Raw genomic sequence first — 18,744 nt, forward strand, 5'->3', positions numbered from 1 at the left:
CAGACGTAGAGAACGGACTTGCGGTGTGGACACAGGGAGGGAATTGGGAGATTAGGATTGACATATATACACTACCATGTGTAAAATAGATAGCTAGTGGGAACCTGCTGTATAGCTCAGTGCTCTGTGATGATCTACATGGGGGGATGGGGGTGGGGGGGTGGGAGGGAGGTCCATAGGGAAGGAATATATGTATACATATAGCTGATTCACTTCATTGTACAGCAGAAACTAACACAACATTGTAAAGCAACTATACTCCAATAAAAAGAAAAAATATATAGATGCAAAAATCCTCAACAAAATATTAGCTAATCAAGCACCTAAACACCTACTAAAAGAACTATACACAACAACCAAGTAGGATCTATCCCAGGTATGTAAGGCTGGTTCAGCATTTGAAAATCATATAATGTAAGCTATCATCAACAGGCTGAAAAAGAAAAATCACATGACCTTATCAAGAAATGCAGAAAAAGCATGTGAGAGTCAGCTCTACCCACCACCAGAGCTTCCCATCAAGCCTCTTAGATAGCCTCAACCACCAGAGGGCAGACAGCAGAAGGAAGAAAAACTACAATCCTGCAGCCTGTGGAACAAAAACCACATTCACAGAAAGATAGACAAGATGAAAACACAGAGGGCTATATACCAGATGAAGGAAAAAGATAAAACCCCAGAAAAACAACTAAATGAAGTGGAGATAGGCAACCTTCCAGAAAAAGAATTCAGAATAATGATAGTGAAGATGATCCAGGACCTCGGAATAAGAATGGAGGCAAAGACCGAGAAGATGCAAGAAATGTTTAACAAAGACCTAGAAGAATTAAACAACAAACAAACACAGATGACCAATACAATAATTGAAATGAAAACTACACTAGAAGAAATCAATAGCAGAATAACTGAGGCAGAAGAACGGATAAGTGACCTGCAAGACAGAATGGTGGAATTCAATACTGCGGAACAGACTAAAGAAAAAAGAATGAAAAGAAATGAAGACAGCCTAAGAGCCCTCTGGGACAACATTAAACGCAACAACATTCGCATGATAGGGGTCACAGAAGGAGAAGAGAGAGAGGAAGAACCCGAGAAAATATTTGAAGAGAGTAGTCGAAAACTTCTGTAACATGGGAAAGGAAATAGCCACCCAAGTCCAGGAAGCACAGAGAGTCCCATACAGGATAAACCCAAGGAGAAACACACCGAGACAAGTAGTAATCAAATTGGCAAAAAATAAAAACAAAGAAAAATTATTGAAAGCAGCAAGCGAAAAATGACAAATAACATACAAGGGAACTCCCATAAGGTTAACAGCTGATTTCTCAGCAGAAACTCTACAAGCCAGAAGGGAGTGGCATCATAAAGTGATGAAAGGGAGGGAAGAACCTACAATCAAGATTACTCTACCCGGCAAGGATCGCATTTAGATTCGATGGAGAAATCCAAAGCTTTACAGACAAGCAAAAGCTAAGAGAATTCAGCACCACCAAACCAGCTCTACAACAAATGCTAAAGGAACTTCTCTAAGTGGGAAACACAAGAGAAGAAAAGGACCTACAAAAACAAACCCAAAACAATTAAGAAAATGGTCATAGGAACATACATATTGATAATTACCTTAAACGTGAATGGTTTAAATGCTCCAACCAAAAGACACAGGCTTGCTGAATGGATACAAAAACAAGACCCATATATATGCTGTCTACAAGAGACCCACTTCAGACCTAGGGACACATACAGACTGAAAGTGAAGGGATGGAAAAATATATTCCACGCAAATGGAAATCAAAAGAAAGCTGGAGTAGCAATACTCATATCAGATAAAGTTGACTTTAAAACAAAGAATGTTACAAGAGACAAGGAAGGACACTACATAATGATCAAGGGATCAATCAAAGAAGAAGATACAATTATAAATATATATGCACCCAATATAGGAGCACCTCAATACATAAGGCAACTGCTAACAGCTATAAAAGAGGAAATCGACATTAACACAATAATAGTGGGGGACTTTAACACCTCACTTACACCAATGGACAGATCATCCAAAATGAAAATAAATAAGGAAACAGAAGCTTTAAATGACACAATAGACCAGATAGATTTAATTGATATTTATAGGACATTCCATCCAAAAACAGATTACACTTTCTTCTCAAGTGCGCAGGGAACATTCTCCAGGATAGATCACATCTTGGGTCACAAATCAAGCCTCAGTAAATTTATCAAAATTGAAAACATATCAAGCATCTTTTCTGACCACAACACTATGAGATTAGAAATCAATTACAGGGAAAAAAACGTAAAAAACACAAACACATGGAGGCTAAACAATACATTACTAAATAACCAAGAGATCACTGAAGAAATCAAAGAGGAAATCCAAAAATACCTAGAGACAGATGACAATGAAAACACGACGATCCAAAACCTATGGGATGCAGCAAAAGCAATTCTAAGAGGGAAGTTTATAGCTATACAAGCCTACATCAAGGAACAAGAAAAATCTCAAGTAAACAATCTAACCTTACACCTAAAGAAACTAGAGAAAGAAGAACAAACAAAACCCAAAGTTAGCAGAAGGAAAGAAATCATAAAGATCAGTGCAGAAATAAATGAAATAGAAACAAAGAAAACAATAGCAGAGATCAATAAAACTAAAAGCTGGTTCTTTGAGAAGATAAATAAAATTGATAAGCCATTAGCCAGATTCATCAAGAAAAAGAGGGAGAGGACTCAAATCAATAAAATTAGAAATGAAAAAGGAGAAGTTACAACACCGCAGAAATACAAAGCATCCTAAGAGACTACTACAAGAAACTCTATGTCAATAAAATGGACAACTTGGAAGAAATGGACAAATCCTTAGAAAGGTATAACCTTCCAAGACTGAACCAGGAATAGAAAATATGAACAGACCAATCACAAGCAATGAAATTGAAACTGTGATTAAAAATCTTCCAACAAACAGAAGTCCAAGACCAGATGGCTTCACGGGTGAATTCTATCAAACATTTAGAGAAGAGCTAACACCCATCCTTCTCAAACTCTTCCAAAAAATTGCAGAGGAAGGAACACTCACAAACTCATTCTATGAGGCCACCATCACCCTGATACCAAAACCCGACAAAGATACTACAAAAAAAGAAAATTACAGACCAATATCACTGATGAATATAGATGCAAAAATCCTCAACAAAATACTAGCAAACAGAATCCAACAACACATTAAAAGGATCATACACCACGATCAAGTGGGATTTATCTCAGGGATGCAAGGATTCTTCAAGATACGCAAATCAATCAATGTGATACACCATATTAACAAATTGAAGAAGAAAAACCATATGATCATCTCAATAGATGCAGAAAAAGCTTCTGACAAAATTCAACACCCATTTATGATAAAAACTCTCCAGAAACTGGGCATAGAGGGAACCTACCTCAACATAATAAAGGCCATATACGACAAACACACAGCCAACATCATTCTCAATGGTGAAAAGCTGAAAGCATTTCCTCTAAGATCAGGAACGAGACAAGGATGTCCACTCTCACCACTATTATTCAACATAGTTTTGGAACTCCTAGCCACGACAATCAGAGAGGAAAAAGAAATAAAAGGAATACAAATTGGAAAAGAAGAAGTAAAACTGTCACTGTTTGCAGATGACATGATACTATACATAGAGAATCCTAAAGACGCCACCAGAAAACTACTAGAGCTAATCAATGAATTTGGTAAAGTTGCAGGATACAAAATTAATGCACAGAAAACTCTTGCATCCCTATACACTAATGATGAAAAATCTGAAAGAGAAATTATGGGAACACTCCCATTTACCATTGCAACAAAAAGAATAAAATACCTAGGAATAAACCTACCTAGGGAGACAAAAGACCTGTATGCAGAAAACTATAAGACACTGATGAAAGAAATTAAAGATGATACCAACAGATGGAGAGATATACCATGTTCTTGGATTGGAAGAATCAATATTGTGAAAATGACGATACTACCCAAAGCAATCTACAGATTCAATGCAATCTCTATCAAATTACCGATGGCATTTTTTATGGAACTAGAACAAATCATCTTAAAATTTGTATGGAGACACAAAAGACCCCGAATAGCCAAAGCAGTCTTGAGGGAAAAAAACGGAGCTGGAGGAATCAGACTCCCTGACTTCAGACTATACTACAAAGCTACAGTAATCAAGACAATATGGTACTGGCACAAAAAAAGAAACATAGACCAATGGAACAGGATAGAAAGCCCAGAGAGAAACCCACACACCTATGGTCAACTAATCTAGGACAAAGGAGGCAAAGATATACAATGGAGAAAAGAAAGTCTCTTCAATAAATGGTGCTGGTAAAACTGGACAGCTACATGTAAAAGAATGAAATTAGAACACTCCTTAACACCATACACAAAAATAAACTCAAAATGGATTCAAGACCTAAATGTAAAACTGAACAGTATAAAACTCTTAGAGGAAAACATAGGAAGAACACTCTTTGACATAAATCACAGCAAGATCTTTTTTGATCCACCTCCTAGTAATGGAAATGAAAACAAAAATAAACAAATGGGACCTAATGAAACTTCATAGCTTTTGCACAACAAAGGAAACCATAAACAAGACGAAAAGACAACCCTCAGAATGGGAGAAAATATTTGCAAACGAATCAACGGACAAAGGATTAATCTCCTAAATATATAAACAGCTCATTCAGCTCAATATTAAAGAAACAAACAACCCAATCCAAAAATGGGCAGAAGACCTAAATAGACATTTCTCCAAAGAAGACAGACAGATGGCCAAGAAGCACAAGAAAAGCTGCTCAACATCACTAATTATTAGAGAATGAAAATCAAAACTACAATGAGGTATCACGTCACACCAGTTAGAATGGGCATCATCAGAAAATCTACAAACAAATGCTGGAGAGGGTGTGGAGAAAAGGGAACCCTCTTGCACTGTTGGTGGGAATGTAAACTGATACAGCCACTATGGAGAACAATATGGAGGTTCCATAAAAAACTAAAAATAGAATTACCATATGATCCAGCAATCCCACTACTGGGCATATACCCAGAGAAAACTGTAATTCAAAAAGACACATGCACCCCAATGTTCATTGCAGCACTACTTACAATAGCCAGGTCATGGAAGCAACCTAAATGCCCATCGACAGACGAATGGATAGAGAAGTTGTGGTACATATATACAATGGAATATTACTCAGCCATAAAAAGGAACGAAATTGAGTCGTTTGTTGAGACGTGGATGGATCTAGAGACTGTCATACGGAGTGAAGTAAGTCAGAAAGAGAAAAACAAATATCGTATATTAATGCATGTATGTGGAACCTAGAAAAATGGTACGGATGAACTGGTTTGCAGGGCAGAAGTTGAGACACAGATGTAGAGAACAAACGTATGGACACCAAGGGGGGAAAACCACGGTGGGGTGGGGATGGTGGTGTGCTGAATTGGGCGACTGGGATTGACATGTATACACTGATGTGTATAAAATTGATGACTGATAAGAACCTGCAGTACAAACAAACAGAAACACTAATACTGAAAAAAAAAAAAAAAGGAATGAAATACTGACACACACTACAGCATGGCTGAACTTTGAAAGCATGGTCTCACTGAAAGAAGCCAGACATGACAGGCCACATATTGAATGATTCCATTTCTATGAAATGACCCAAAGAGGTAAATCCATGGAGACAGAAAGCAGAGCGGTGGTGACCAGGGACTGGGGTGACAGGATGAGGAATGACTGCTTATTCAGGGGGTGGGATTACCTCTTGTGTTGATGAAAATGTTCTAAAATTGGTTCTGGTGTTGGTTGCACAAGTCTGTGAATATACTATAAACCACTGAATTGTGTACTTTAAAAAAAAAAAAAAGAAAGAAAAAGCCTGTGACAATATCTAACACTCACTCATGATAAAAACTCTTAGTAAACTAGGAATAGAGGGGACTTTTTCAACTTGATAATGACTGTCTACAAAAAACCTACAACTAACATCATACTTATTTATAGAGTTTATAGAGTTTATAGAGTGAGAAACTCTATAAACTTTCCAAATGAGTTCAGGTACAAGGCAAGGATGTCCCCTCTCACCACTCCCTTTCAACACTGTATTAGAAGTCCTTGCTAATATAGTAAGGCAAGAGAAGGGAAAAAAGGTTAGCAGATTGGGAAGGCGGACATAAAACTATCTTTGTTCACATATGACATGATTGTCTATGTAATGTAGAAAATCTGAAAGAATTAACAAAAACAATCTCCTGGAACTAATAAGTGATTATTAGGTTGCAGGATACAAGGTTAATAAACAAAAGTCAATTGCTTTTCTATACACCAACTGCATTCTGAAATTAAAACACAATACCATTTACATTAGCACCCAAAAAAGTGAAATATTTGGGTATAACATTTATATGAGGGGGACTTCCCTGGTGATACAGTGGTTAAGAATCCATCTGCCAATGCAGGGGACACAGGTTTGAGCCCTGGTCCAGGAAGATCTCACATGTCGCAGAGCAACTAAGCCCATGCGCCACAACCACTGAGCCTGCGCTCCAGAGCCTGTGAGCCACAACTACTGAGCCCGTGCACCACAACTACTGAAGCCCACGCACCCTAGAGCCTGCGCACTGCAACTACTGAGCCCACACGCCACAACTACTGAAGCCTGAGCACTCTAGGGCCCACGTGCCACAACTACTGAGCCTGCGTTCTGCAACTACTGAAGCCCATGCACCTAGAGCCTGTGCTCTGCAACAAGAGAAGCCACCGCAATGAGCAGCCCGCGCACCGCAACAAAGAGTAGCCCTTGCTCGCTGCAACTAGAGAACACCCGCACGCAGCAATGAAGACCCAAAGCAGCCAAAAAAATTTTTAATTAATTAACTAATTTTTTTTAAAAAGATCTATATGAGGAAAACTACAGAACTCTGAGGCACTAAATCAAAGAAGAACTAAATAAATATAGAAATATCCCATTTTCATGGATTGAACACTCAATATTGTCGAAATGTCAGTTCCTCCCAATTTAATGTACAGATTCAATGCAATCCCAATCAAAATCCCAGCAAGTTGTTTATGGATATTAACAAACTGCTTCTAATCTTTATGGGGGGAGGTAAAAGACCTAGAACAACCAACACAATACTGAAGGAGAAGAACAAAGTTGGAGGACTGATACTACCTGACTTCAAGACTTATTATAAAGGAATAGTAGTCAAGACAGTGTGGTACTGATGAAAGAATAGACAAAGAGATCAATGAATAGAGAGCCCAGAAATAGACCCCCATAAGTATAGCCAACTGATCTTTGACCAAAAAGCAAAGGCAATATAATGGAGCAACGACAGTCTCTTCAACAAACGGAATTGGAGCAAATGGACACCCACATGCAGAAAAATGGATCTAGGCAGAGATCTTACACCCTTCACAAAAATTAATTCAAAATGGATCATAGACCTAAATGTAAAATACAAACTATAAAACTCCTAGAATATAACACAGAAGAAAACCTAGGTGACCTTGGGAATGGTGATGCCTTTTTAGATACACCTCCAAAAACACAATCCATAAAACAAGTAACTGATAAGCTGGACTTCATTAAAATTAAAATCTTCTGCTCTGCAAAATTTGATATCAAGAGAATTAGAAGACAAGCCACAGACTGGAAGAAAATACTTGCAAAAGACACACCTGATAAAGGACTGTTATACAAAAAAAGCAAAGGACTCTTAAAACTCAATAATAAGAAACAACCCTTGAGACACAGATGTAGAGAACAAACATATGGACACCAAGGGGGGAAAGCGGCGGGGGGTGGGGGGATGAATTGAGAGATTGGGATTGACAGATATACACTAATATGTATAAAATGGATGACTAATAAGAACTTGCTGTATAAAAAAATAAGTAAAATAAAATTCAAAAATTCAAAAAAAAAAAAAGAAAAGAAACAACCCAATTGAAAACTGGGCCAAAGACCTTAAAATACTTCTCACCAGGGAATTCCCTGGCGGTCCAGAGGTTAGGACTTGGCACTTTCACTGCAGGGGCTGGGGTTCGATCCCTGGTTGGGGAACTAAGATTTCACAAGCGGTGTGGCACAGCCAAAAGAAAGAAAGAACTAAAACTCAATAACAAGAATACAAAACCCATTAAAAAAAAAAAAAAAAAGACTTCTCACCAAAGAAGATATACTTCTTTATATAAGAGATGGGAAAGAAGCATATGAAAAGATGCCCCCACATCATATGTCATCAGGGAAATGCAAATTAAAACACTGAGATACAACTACATACCTATCAGAATGGCCAAAATCTGGAACCAAATGCTGGTGAGGTTAGAGAGCATTAGGTACGCTAATACAATGCTGGTATGAATGCAAATTGGTAAAGCCATTTCAGAAGACAGTTGGCAGTTTCTTATAAAACTCATACTGTATGATCCATCAATTACACTCCTTGGTATTTACCCAAAGTAGTTAAAAACTTAAGTCTACACAAAAACCTGCACACAGATGTTTATACCAGCATTATTCATAATTGCCAAAACTTGGAAGCAACCAAGACGTCCTTCAGTAGGTAAATGGAGAAATAAACTGTGGTACATACAGACAATGGAATACTGTTCAGCACTAAAAAGAAATGAGCTATCAAGCCACAAAAAACACACAGAGGAACCTTAAATGCACATAACTAAGTAAAAGAAGCCAATCTGAAGCTACATACTATGTGATTCCAACTATATGACATTCTGGAAAAGGCAAAACTATAAAGACAATAGAAAGATCAGTGGTTGCTGGTGGGATGGGGTATGAACAGGCAGAGCACAGTTTAAAAAACTCGGTATATTATATATTTTTCCAAACCCATGAAATAGACAGCACCAAGAATGAACCCTAAGGTAAACTAGACTTTGAGTGATTATGGTATGTCAGTGTAAGTTCACTCTTGGTAAGAAATGTACCATTCTGGTGAGTGATGTTGATAATGGGGGAGGCTATGCATATGTGGGGGCAGGGAACATATGGGAAATCTCTGTACCTCCCTCTCAATTTTGTTTGTAAACCTAAAACACCTCTAAAAATAGTCTCTTAAAAAAGAAAAAGAATTCCTGCTTTCTTAAAGTAACTAATACACCAACTTCATTCAGCAAATCTACTGAGTTGCCTACTATCTGCCAGGTGACATTTATTTGTTTGGTCATATAGTCCACAAATACTTAATGAATACATACTATGTGTTCTAGATAATGGGGATGTAATAATAAACAAAACAGATGAAAATCTCAGCCCTCATGAAGTTCACAGTCTAATGATGGGAAACAAACTAATAATAGATATGTGCAACGGTGACAGAACTATTAAGGGGTAAGGGGGGCAGACAGTGAAGAAGGACAGAAAGTTCAGAGACTGGATGGGGGTAGGTCAGTGAGAGGGCCTGCTAATACATAGAGAGTAATGAGATTTGGCCTGAGAAGGTAAAATTGAGGAAAAATCTGCAGGATCAGATGAGGAAACAAGCCATAGGGATATCTGGGCAAACAGCAATCCAGACAGCACCTGAAGACTGAACTGTCTCAATCATAACTGTCCATCAGTCCGTGTTTCCCTACTGCCTATTGCTATATTTTTATACCTAGATGGCACTGGAAGGTTCTGAGATGAGAACTGACATTATGTAATTTTCATTTTAAAAGGATCACTCTGGCTGCTGCTCAGAACAGACCATAGGGCCGAAAAGATAAGATCAGTTAGGAGGCTGTATTAATCTAAGTGAAATGAATGGACCTGTGTGGTGGCAACGGAAACATTAAAAATGGTCAGACTCTATATAAACTTCAAAGGTACAATCAGTAGGTCTTTGTAACGCACTAGATGTGCAGTAAGAAAGAAATCAAGGACGACCCAAGGCTTTTGGCCTATGCACGTGGAAGGAGAAACTGCCGTTTACTGAGATTTTAAAGACAAAAGGAAGAACACATGTGTCAACAAGATTACAAGTACAGTTTGGTGCATGTTAAGGTGCTTATAAAATGTTTATATGATGTTTATTAAGATATTAAGATGTTTGTAAGATATTCAATGTTGAGTACAACAGCTGGGTATAGGAATCTATAAAGTTCAAGAGAGAGATCTGGACTAGAGACAGAAACCTGGGAGTCTTTAGCATAGTTGTGATCACATAGTATGTAGCCTTTTCAGATTGGCTTCTTTTACTTAGTAATGTGCATTTAAGGTTCCTCCATGTTTTTTTGTGGCTTGATAGCTCATTTCCTTTTAGTGCTGAACAGTATTCCATTGTCTGTATGGTATTTAAAACCATTAGACTAAATGAGATTACCAAGGGAGTGAATGAAAATTAGTGACCTGAGAATTGGGCCCTGGGCCATACTAAATTTGAGAACATGAAAAGCAATCAGCAAAGGGATAGAGCAGCCAGTCAAGAAGAAAAAAAAAAATCCAGAGGAGTGTGATATCCTGAAAGCCAAGTGAAGAAAATGTACCCAGGTAGTAGGCATAATTAATTGAATCAAATTGTGCTCTTAGGTCAAGTAAAATGTGCAAAAGACATAATTAGTGATTTGCAAGAACAGTTTCAGAGGAATGTTAAGGGTAAAGGTTGCATGGAGTGGATTCGAGATAGAATGTAAGGAGAGAAATTAAACAGACACAGACAATTCATTCAAGTAATTTTATTATAAAGGAAAGCAGAAAAATGGTGGTGTAGCTAGAGTGGGAAGAAGGGTCAAGAGAGGGTTTTTTCCTAAACATGGGAAAAGTAACAGCCAAAATATTTTACACTGATGGGAATGATCCAGTAGACAGGCAGAAACCAATAAACCAGGAAAGAGCAAAGAGACAACAACAGAAGCAATAACCAAGAATAGATGAAAAGAGATTAATCGAATACATCAGTGGAAGTAAGAATATTAATACACAAGTAATATACAAGTCCAGTAAAAGTAACAGCAGCAGCTTAACTTTTGTAAAATGTTTTCCAGTTTATAAAATAACTTTATACTTTTACTTCTTTGGATATTTATAACAATCCTGTAACAGAGGTATGACCTCCCACTTATATAAAGAAAAGCAAAGAACAACTCAGAGAAGTTAGGTAACTTGGTCAAAGTCACACTGCTATTAAGAGGCAAAGCCAGAACACAAATCTCTATAAATTCCTTATTACAGGTATGTTAGCTTATGATTTAGAATGAAAACATGCTGAAGAAAATTTCCTCATTCATTAAGTATATTATCTTAAAAAGTGTTAACAAGGGACTTCCCTGGTGGTCCAATGGCTAAGACTCCGTGCTCCCAATGCAAGGGGCCCGAGTTCGATCCCTGGTCAGGGAACTAGATCCCACATGCCGCAACTAAGAGTTCACATGCCGTAACTAAAGATCCCGCATGCCGCAATGAAATCCCGTGTGCCACAAGTAAGACCTGGCACAGCCAAATAAATAAATATTTTTTAAAAATAAAAAAATAAGAATAAAAAGTGTTAACAAAACTAAACTTTGAAACATGTCTTAGAAAAATGTTGCTTTGTATATTTATTGAAATTATTTTAAAAACAACGTTACTACTAAAAATTGTGACAGTGAAAATTTACTTTTTAAATGATGTTCATGGGTTTTCCATAATTATGAAAAGATCTTATGTTCTTCAGGAAAATATCTGGGACATACAGGGCTTTTAAAAAGAACAAAATTCAACCATAATACCACCAACCACCTTAGCTGACATTGTAATTTGTTTCCTTCCAGAAAAGTATTTTAAAATAAGGTGTTTTATATTTACTTCTCTACTCAATGATGGTTCCTGACCTCTACTGAGAGTATGTATGTTCCTGGGACTTATAATCAAGACAAACATGTGTAACAGCAAAGATACTGAACTATGGCTTCTGGTATCAAAGGAAACATGAAGCAATCACAATTGTAATCTAGTACACCTAACACAGAGATCTTTAAGTCTTAGCATTTCTTACCTGGTTATTTTCTTCATCCTCAAATACAAAATCTTGCTGCATAACTTCATTGTCTAAATTAGTGCTAGCCACAGGTTCTGAACAGTCTCTGTTACATTCACTGGCATTAATAATACCATCAGCAATATCAACCCTAGTAATGAAGATTAAAAAGTCAGATCAGGCGACATGTTGAATACGTAATGCCTTTAAAATAAATAAATAAAAGTAATAATCTGCAAATTCTCCTTGTCAAAGAAAATTTGTCTTTTTCATAAAGAGCCACAGTTTCTTTATCTTGCCAAGTTAGATTATTAAGTGTACAAAGTTTATTTTTGTCTCTCCATGGGATGTTGTGAGGAACCTACCTGGTTTGCTATCCACTTTGAATATTTTCAAAAGCAAATGAATGGTTTTAAAAATAATTTATGTGCCAAAATAATGATTTCCCTTATAAATGCATACTCTAAATCATAATAATGACCTGTTTACTGATTAAAATACAAGTCTAGCACTAGATACCAGAGTGTCCAACACCTTATCAAGTACAACAGGAATAGCTTCCTACTGCATATTTTTTCATCTTATATAATTTAGAATATGCACAACACTGCAGGGTTTTGTTTACAAAGATGATACCACTATCAATGAGAATGTGAGTTATTTCCATAATACTGCCTGAGCATGGGCATAGGTTTTCAGCATCTCTAGCTAACCTAAGGGCAAACTCCAAGAAATCTGCTTATATTATATCCTTTGAAACATTTTCCTACTATTTCCAACTTTTAGATACTGCTTCTTACCTTCATATTCAACTCAAATACTCCCTACAGATCCATGTGTATAGTTCAAATCATGCCTTCAAAGCACATAAATCAGGGCCATCATATCGAGCTGCACAGGCTGGTGATGCCATCCATGCAGACTACAATGGCACACCTGCAGTTGTACAATACGGTATTCCACAAACATATTCCAAGCATTGGTTTTTATATCCATTAATTTTTCAGTTTCATTTCATATTTGATAGCTAGTCTAGTATACTTGACACATTTGGCCTTTTAAAAATCTAATTCTTAACAAAAAAAACAGAATTCTACCCAGTCATCAATTTTTTTTGCCTTCCTATGAATTCTCCAAATTTGGGTACATCTTTCTTAAGATCATGATCGATGTTGCTCTGTAGACCTGTCCCCAAAACAAAAACTGATCAATGTAAACTATGAAATCATTGCACTGTGGTCTCAGAGAAAGGAACCTATATATCCTAAAGTTCAGGGCTGAGGTAATAGGAAAGGAGATGAAGCTTTTGTCATTTAGAGGTAACAAGTCAGCTGAAAAGTGGAGTAACATCACACATCACACAGTACATAGAGTACTTCTAACTTACACAAATTCAATTATTAACAGCTAACCTAAAACAACAGCATGTAGGAAGCGCAAAGGCTGGAGGCAGGTGATAAGCTAAATAGCAAAGGATGATTCCATCTACCATTTCACTCAATGACCATGTGCACTAGGAGTGATGTCAATCTGCTGTCCCTGTACCTATCTGTCTAGATAACTGCATGCCATGGTGTGACCATCTGGAGAACAGAATATAGTTCTACTTTTTTTAAAGTTATTTTTCATATAACATGAATCCTAAAAGTAAGCTTGCTACTTCATCTGGTGTTCACAGGCTGTGTTGGACTTAATGCCTACTACCTTAATGGAAGACTTATGAGATTTTCAATGTTAAGAAGTATACACAATTTATATGCAAGTATATACAAAGTCACTTTTCACACTGACTTTCAGAAATGCTCAAGTAAGATGACACCCCATCATTTAAGAAAAGATACAGTTTTTTAAAAGAAAAAACAATTTTATAGCTCAATAAATAACAGTAAAATGTTTTAAAAGTTTCTTACTGGTTATTAGATCCTTCCCCATCACAATTAACACTTCCTGCTTCATTATTACACACCAGACTTTGTTGTTGTAAATTCTTAAGATCATGATCTATGCTGCTCTGCAGATCAAAAAGGTGCTGTTCCACAGCTGCTCTAATTGTTCTTTCTAAAATGCTATAAAACAGAACACATTTTAGTGAGAAGCAGTCACCCTAACTAGTTATTTGGTCACATAAACACAAACTTTAAAATGTACAACCAGTTAAAAAAAAAATTTATAATGGTATTTAAATGAACAGGCTAGAGGGGAAAAAGAAATAGGAAAACATAATATTGGCTTAAATTTTAAAATGAAATTTGCCCAAATAAGATATACAAATCAATCATAATGTCACTATTACTACTGAGGCATGAATGATCACTTGTCCCAGTAATTCACTCCTCACCTTAATACATATAAAGCCATTTAAAAAGACTTTTCAGGGAATTCCCTGGCAGTCCAGTGGTTAGGACTCCGTGCTTCCACTGCAAGGAGCACGGGTTCGATGCCTGGTCGGGGAACTAGGATCCCGCATGCTGTGTGCCACGGCATGCATGCATGCATACATACATAAATAAAGCAGCCATTAAAAAAAAAACTTCATAAAAAAGCTCTTTTGATATTTTCAATCATTTCAGAAGATCAAAAAACATCATCTGAAAAAAAGTTCATCTTTATTTTGTATGTGAGTGTAATTCATTCCTTCTTCATTTGTTCTGACCTAAGTACATAAAATACTGGTTTCACTGCCTTATGTACAATCCTTCCTCTAAAGTAAGTACAATAAATACATGATTTTAATTTCTACAGTTTAGTAATATTTTTTAAAAATTTTTAAATTGTCTTCTGTAAGTATACTACTTACTCTGCAGAGGCTGGTAAGATGCCGATAGGAGATATATGGGCACTGTAATCAAAGAAAGAAATCAGCTATAAAATTTTCAATACTAAATGACTATAAAATGTGGTGAAAACTGCCACATTTACACTACCCTTGATACACCCAGGAGAACATGCACTAAGTTTATTATTCTAATTTTCTAAAGAAATTATTTTTCACATAATACATACTCTGTGGTGTGTGTGATGTGTGTGTGTGTGTGCGTGTGTGTGTGTGTGTGTGTGTGTGTAGTGCAGGGGAGGGGGGCCGCAACTACTTCATCTGGCGCTTACCTGGAAGGAACACTGACCTTATTCCAAGCCTGAAGGGAAAAAAACTGACTACTGGGCCAAAGAAAAGTACCCATCTAGGACAGTATGGAGGCCTCAATGTTGGCCCTGTACTCCTTGCCAGAAGTAATAGCACATGCTCCTACTCAGAGGATATTCTCAAGCTACAAAAATAAGAGGTAAAATAGAAACTAAAGTTCAGGCCATATCATTCACTGTGCTGGTAACAGACTTTCCCTAGCAAATTTTGTACCACAATATCTACTGATACTTATAAAAACAGACAATAGACTCATTTTTACCACAGTTATCGAAAGTACAACTTAAAACCCACAATGAGATATGGATACTACTAAAATGTTTAAAATTAAAGTGTTGGTGAGGATGTGAAGCAAATAGCACATTCACATAATGCTGGTGGGAATGTAAAATGTTCCAACCACTTTGGAAGCCAGTTTGGTAGTTTTCTTATAAAACCTACCAAGTGACCCAGCAATTGTCCTCCTGAGTAGTTACACAAGAGAAATGAAAGTTTAAGTCCATAGGAAGACTTCCACAAGCATAGCAGCTTTATTCATAATAGCCAAAAACGGCAATCAACCCCAACAGGTGAATGGATAAACAAAGTGTGGAATATCCTTATGGATATCCCATGGAATATACTTAGCATTTTTCTATAAAATTCTTGAACAACTGATACATACAATAACATGAATCTCAAAAACCATTACACAAGCAAAAGAAGCCAGACACAGAGTACCTATTCTATGAGATTCCATTTATAAGAAATTCTAAAACAGGCAAAATTCATCTATATAGTGACAGAATGCAGATCAGTAATTGCCTGGGGCCAGAAACTGCGGGGGTCAGGGGGAGAATTACTGTAAAGAAGCACATGAAGTGATGGAAACAGTCTCTATCTTGACTGCCATGGTTGTTAACAGATATATATGTATATGTGTTCATCATTCATAAAATGAATACATTTTATTGTGTGAAAAATACATCTCAGTAAAGTTGATTTTCAAAGGAAAAAAATCAGTAAGAGAAAAAAACTAATCTACAATAATCGAAGTCAGATAGTGGCTACTTTGGGGGAACAGAGAGATTGGTAGCATTTGAGAAGGGACAGGAGCAGGGACCCAGGTGGTGGTTATACAAGTTGAATTCATTTTTTGATAATTCAGTGGCCTTATGACTTGTGAACTTTTCTGTATGCAAATGATTCTTCAATAAGAAGAATCATTTTTAAAAAGTAAATTTAGTTTTATGAAGATCCTCTGTAAAATGTGCCAACACATACTCTAACCAACATGAGGAAGAATGTCTATCAGGTTAATAGTCTCAGGATTCTCTGTAGGAAACCAAATGAACACCATTTACCATTCATCCAACAATCTTCAGCAGGTCTCCCTTAAGCAAACACATCAGTAGCAAATTGCACCACTGCTTTATCAGACAACAGTAAGCCACCCTGGTTTGGCACACATAACCTCTCTAGCTTTAAAAAAAAATTTTTTTAACTGCCAATATTATACTAGTTTTCATGAATGAGTTATTCTTAGCTAAATGCTTTCATGATGATACGCTCAAGGAAAGTACTTAAAAATTTTTTCATATTTAAATGAAATCATTTTCATTTCTGAAATCAGGAAAAGCTGGGGAGAAAAATCACATATATGTGCACAAAAAAACAGTGTAGCCATCAGTCTATTTCTAGCAGTTTCAGATGAGCTGAGAGTTAAATATTTACTGACTTTTGCAGAAAAATACAAAATACAAAAAATGATAAATGAGGCTTTCCCCAAAGGGTGTTTAAATGTCAACTAGGATATTAGATCTTTTTCTGATATTTTGCTACAATGATTTGTTGATTATATTTTTAATTTTGGTTATAGGTTGCTATTTCATTATAAAAGTTAAATCTGGTATATTTTCCTTAGTAACTTAGCAGTCGCTAAGTTTAGATAATTTGTTACCTATTTAGAAACATTCATTTTACTTTTAATACCATTATCCACTGACAGTAGTATGTTGAATGGTGTGAAAAAAATATATACATCTAACATCATTCTTGTCACCATTTAATTTGTGATTTCTGGTGAGCTTTTACTGTATCTTACAACAAATTCTCAAAAAGTTCCAATTCTCAACTACATACTCCATCAGTCTGTTACTAAAGCCTTCTATCATGTTTTAACTTTTCATAGGGTTTACATCACCTCTCTGTTCTTTTTCAAATTTGCCATTGTTAGCCATCTACTCATTCTCCCAGAGGGATTTTCTCACCCTTTTTTATTAGATTATCAATAAAACGCTAGTGGATACATGGACACAAGACACTTTACAAAGAATCAAATAAACAAAAGAAAAATAATCACTCAACATCACTAATCATCAGGGAAACGCAAATCAAAACCATGAGAAACCTCATACCTGTCAGAATGGCCATTATCAAAAAGAATACAAATAACAAATGTTGGTGAGGATGTGGAGAAATGGGAAACCTTGTACACTGTTGGTGGGAATGTAAATTGGTGCAGCCACTATGAAAAACAGTATGGATGTTTCCAAATACACTCAAAATAGAACTACCATACGACCAGCAATTCCACTCCTGGGTATATATCCAAAAAAAACAAAAACACTAATTCAAAATGATACATTAACTCCAGTGTTCACAACAGCATTATTTACAATTGCCAAGATATGGAAGCAACCTAAGGGTCCATGAACAGATGAATGGATAAAGAAGATGTGGTGTATGTGTTTACACACACACACACACACACACACACACACACACAATGGAATACTACTTAGCCATAAAAAATAACAAAATTTTCCATTTGCAACAGCACGGATGGACTTGAAGTGCATTATGCTAAGTGAAATAAGTCATACAGAGAAAGACAAATACTGTTATGATATCACATATGTGGAGTCTAAAAAAATAACACAAGTGAACTTATTTACAAAACAGAAACAGACTCACAGACACAGAAAACAAACTTATGGTTATGAAAGGGGAAAAGGGGAGAAGGGGAGAGATAAATTAGGGCCACCTATATCAGACTCTCCTGAAGTAACAGTGTTGTTTTATTGGAGATTCTGACCCTACTCTAGACCTCAAATACCATAAAACCAAAGTAAATAAGATAGTATGGTACTGGTACAAGAATAGACATACAAAACAGAAACAGACCCATGATTGATTTAGAACAAAGATGCTACTATGGAAAGCAGGGGAAGAACAGTCTTTTCAAAAATGAGTACTGCAACAATTTGGTATCCATACTGAAAAAGGTAACTTGGCAACCTCTGTCACACACTGCAGACAAAAATCAATTCCAGGTAGATTACAGACCTAAACAAAGAAGGTGAAATGATATAAGTTTCAGAAGATAATACAGGGGTGTGTATTTAGGAAAAGATTTCTTAAACAGGACACAAAAAGCATTAATCACAAAGGGAAAAGAATGATAAGCTTGATTAAAATTGGGAATTATTCATCAGAAGACAATACAAGAAGGAAAAGGCATAACACACAATGAGGAAAATACATTTACAACATATATTTTTAAAGGGCTCCTAAAAAAGGGCTTTGTTTT

The 18,744-nt window shown here is 36.4% G+C and overlaps 1 protein-coding gene across 18 annotated transcripts in view; it reads right to left on the reverse strand.

The window, feature by feature from the left end:
* The window catches only part of FAM13B (family with sequence similarity 13 member B), a 108,676-nt gene that overhangs the window by 49,075 nt on the left and 40,857 nt on the right, over window positions 1-18,744 (reverse strand). For 16 of the 18 annotated variants that reach the window (XM_082379634.1, XM_082379633.1, XM_082379632.1 and 13 more), the window contains 3 exons: window positions 14,829-14,870; window positions 13,942-14,097; window positions 12,050-12,182 (listed from right to left, as the gene is read on the reverse strand). In XM_082379634.1, coding sequence (XP_082235760.1) covers window positions 12,050-12,182; window positions 13,942-14,097; window positions 14,829-14,870 — 331 coding nt within the window. The remainder of the gene's footprint in view (window positions 1-12,049; window positions 12,183-13,941; window positions 14,098-14,828; window positions 14,871-18,744) is intronic. The other 2 variants (XM_082379643.1, XM_082379638.1) reach the window with 1 other exon arrangement.

The sequence above is a fragment of the Balaenoptera borealis genome (assembly GCF_965194805.1).
Source record: "Balaenoptera borealis genome assembly, chromosome: 2".
Taxonomy (NCBI): Eukaryota; Metazoa; Chordata; class Mammalia; order Artiodactyla; family Balaenopteridae; genus Balaenoptera; species Balaenoptera borealis.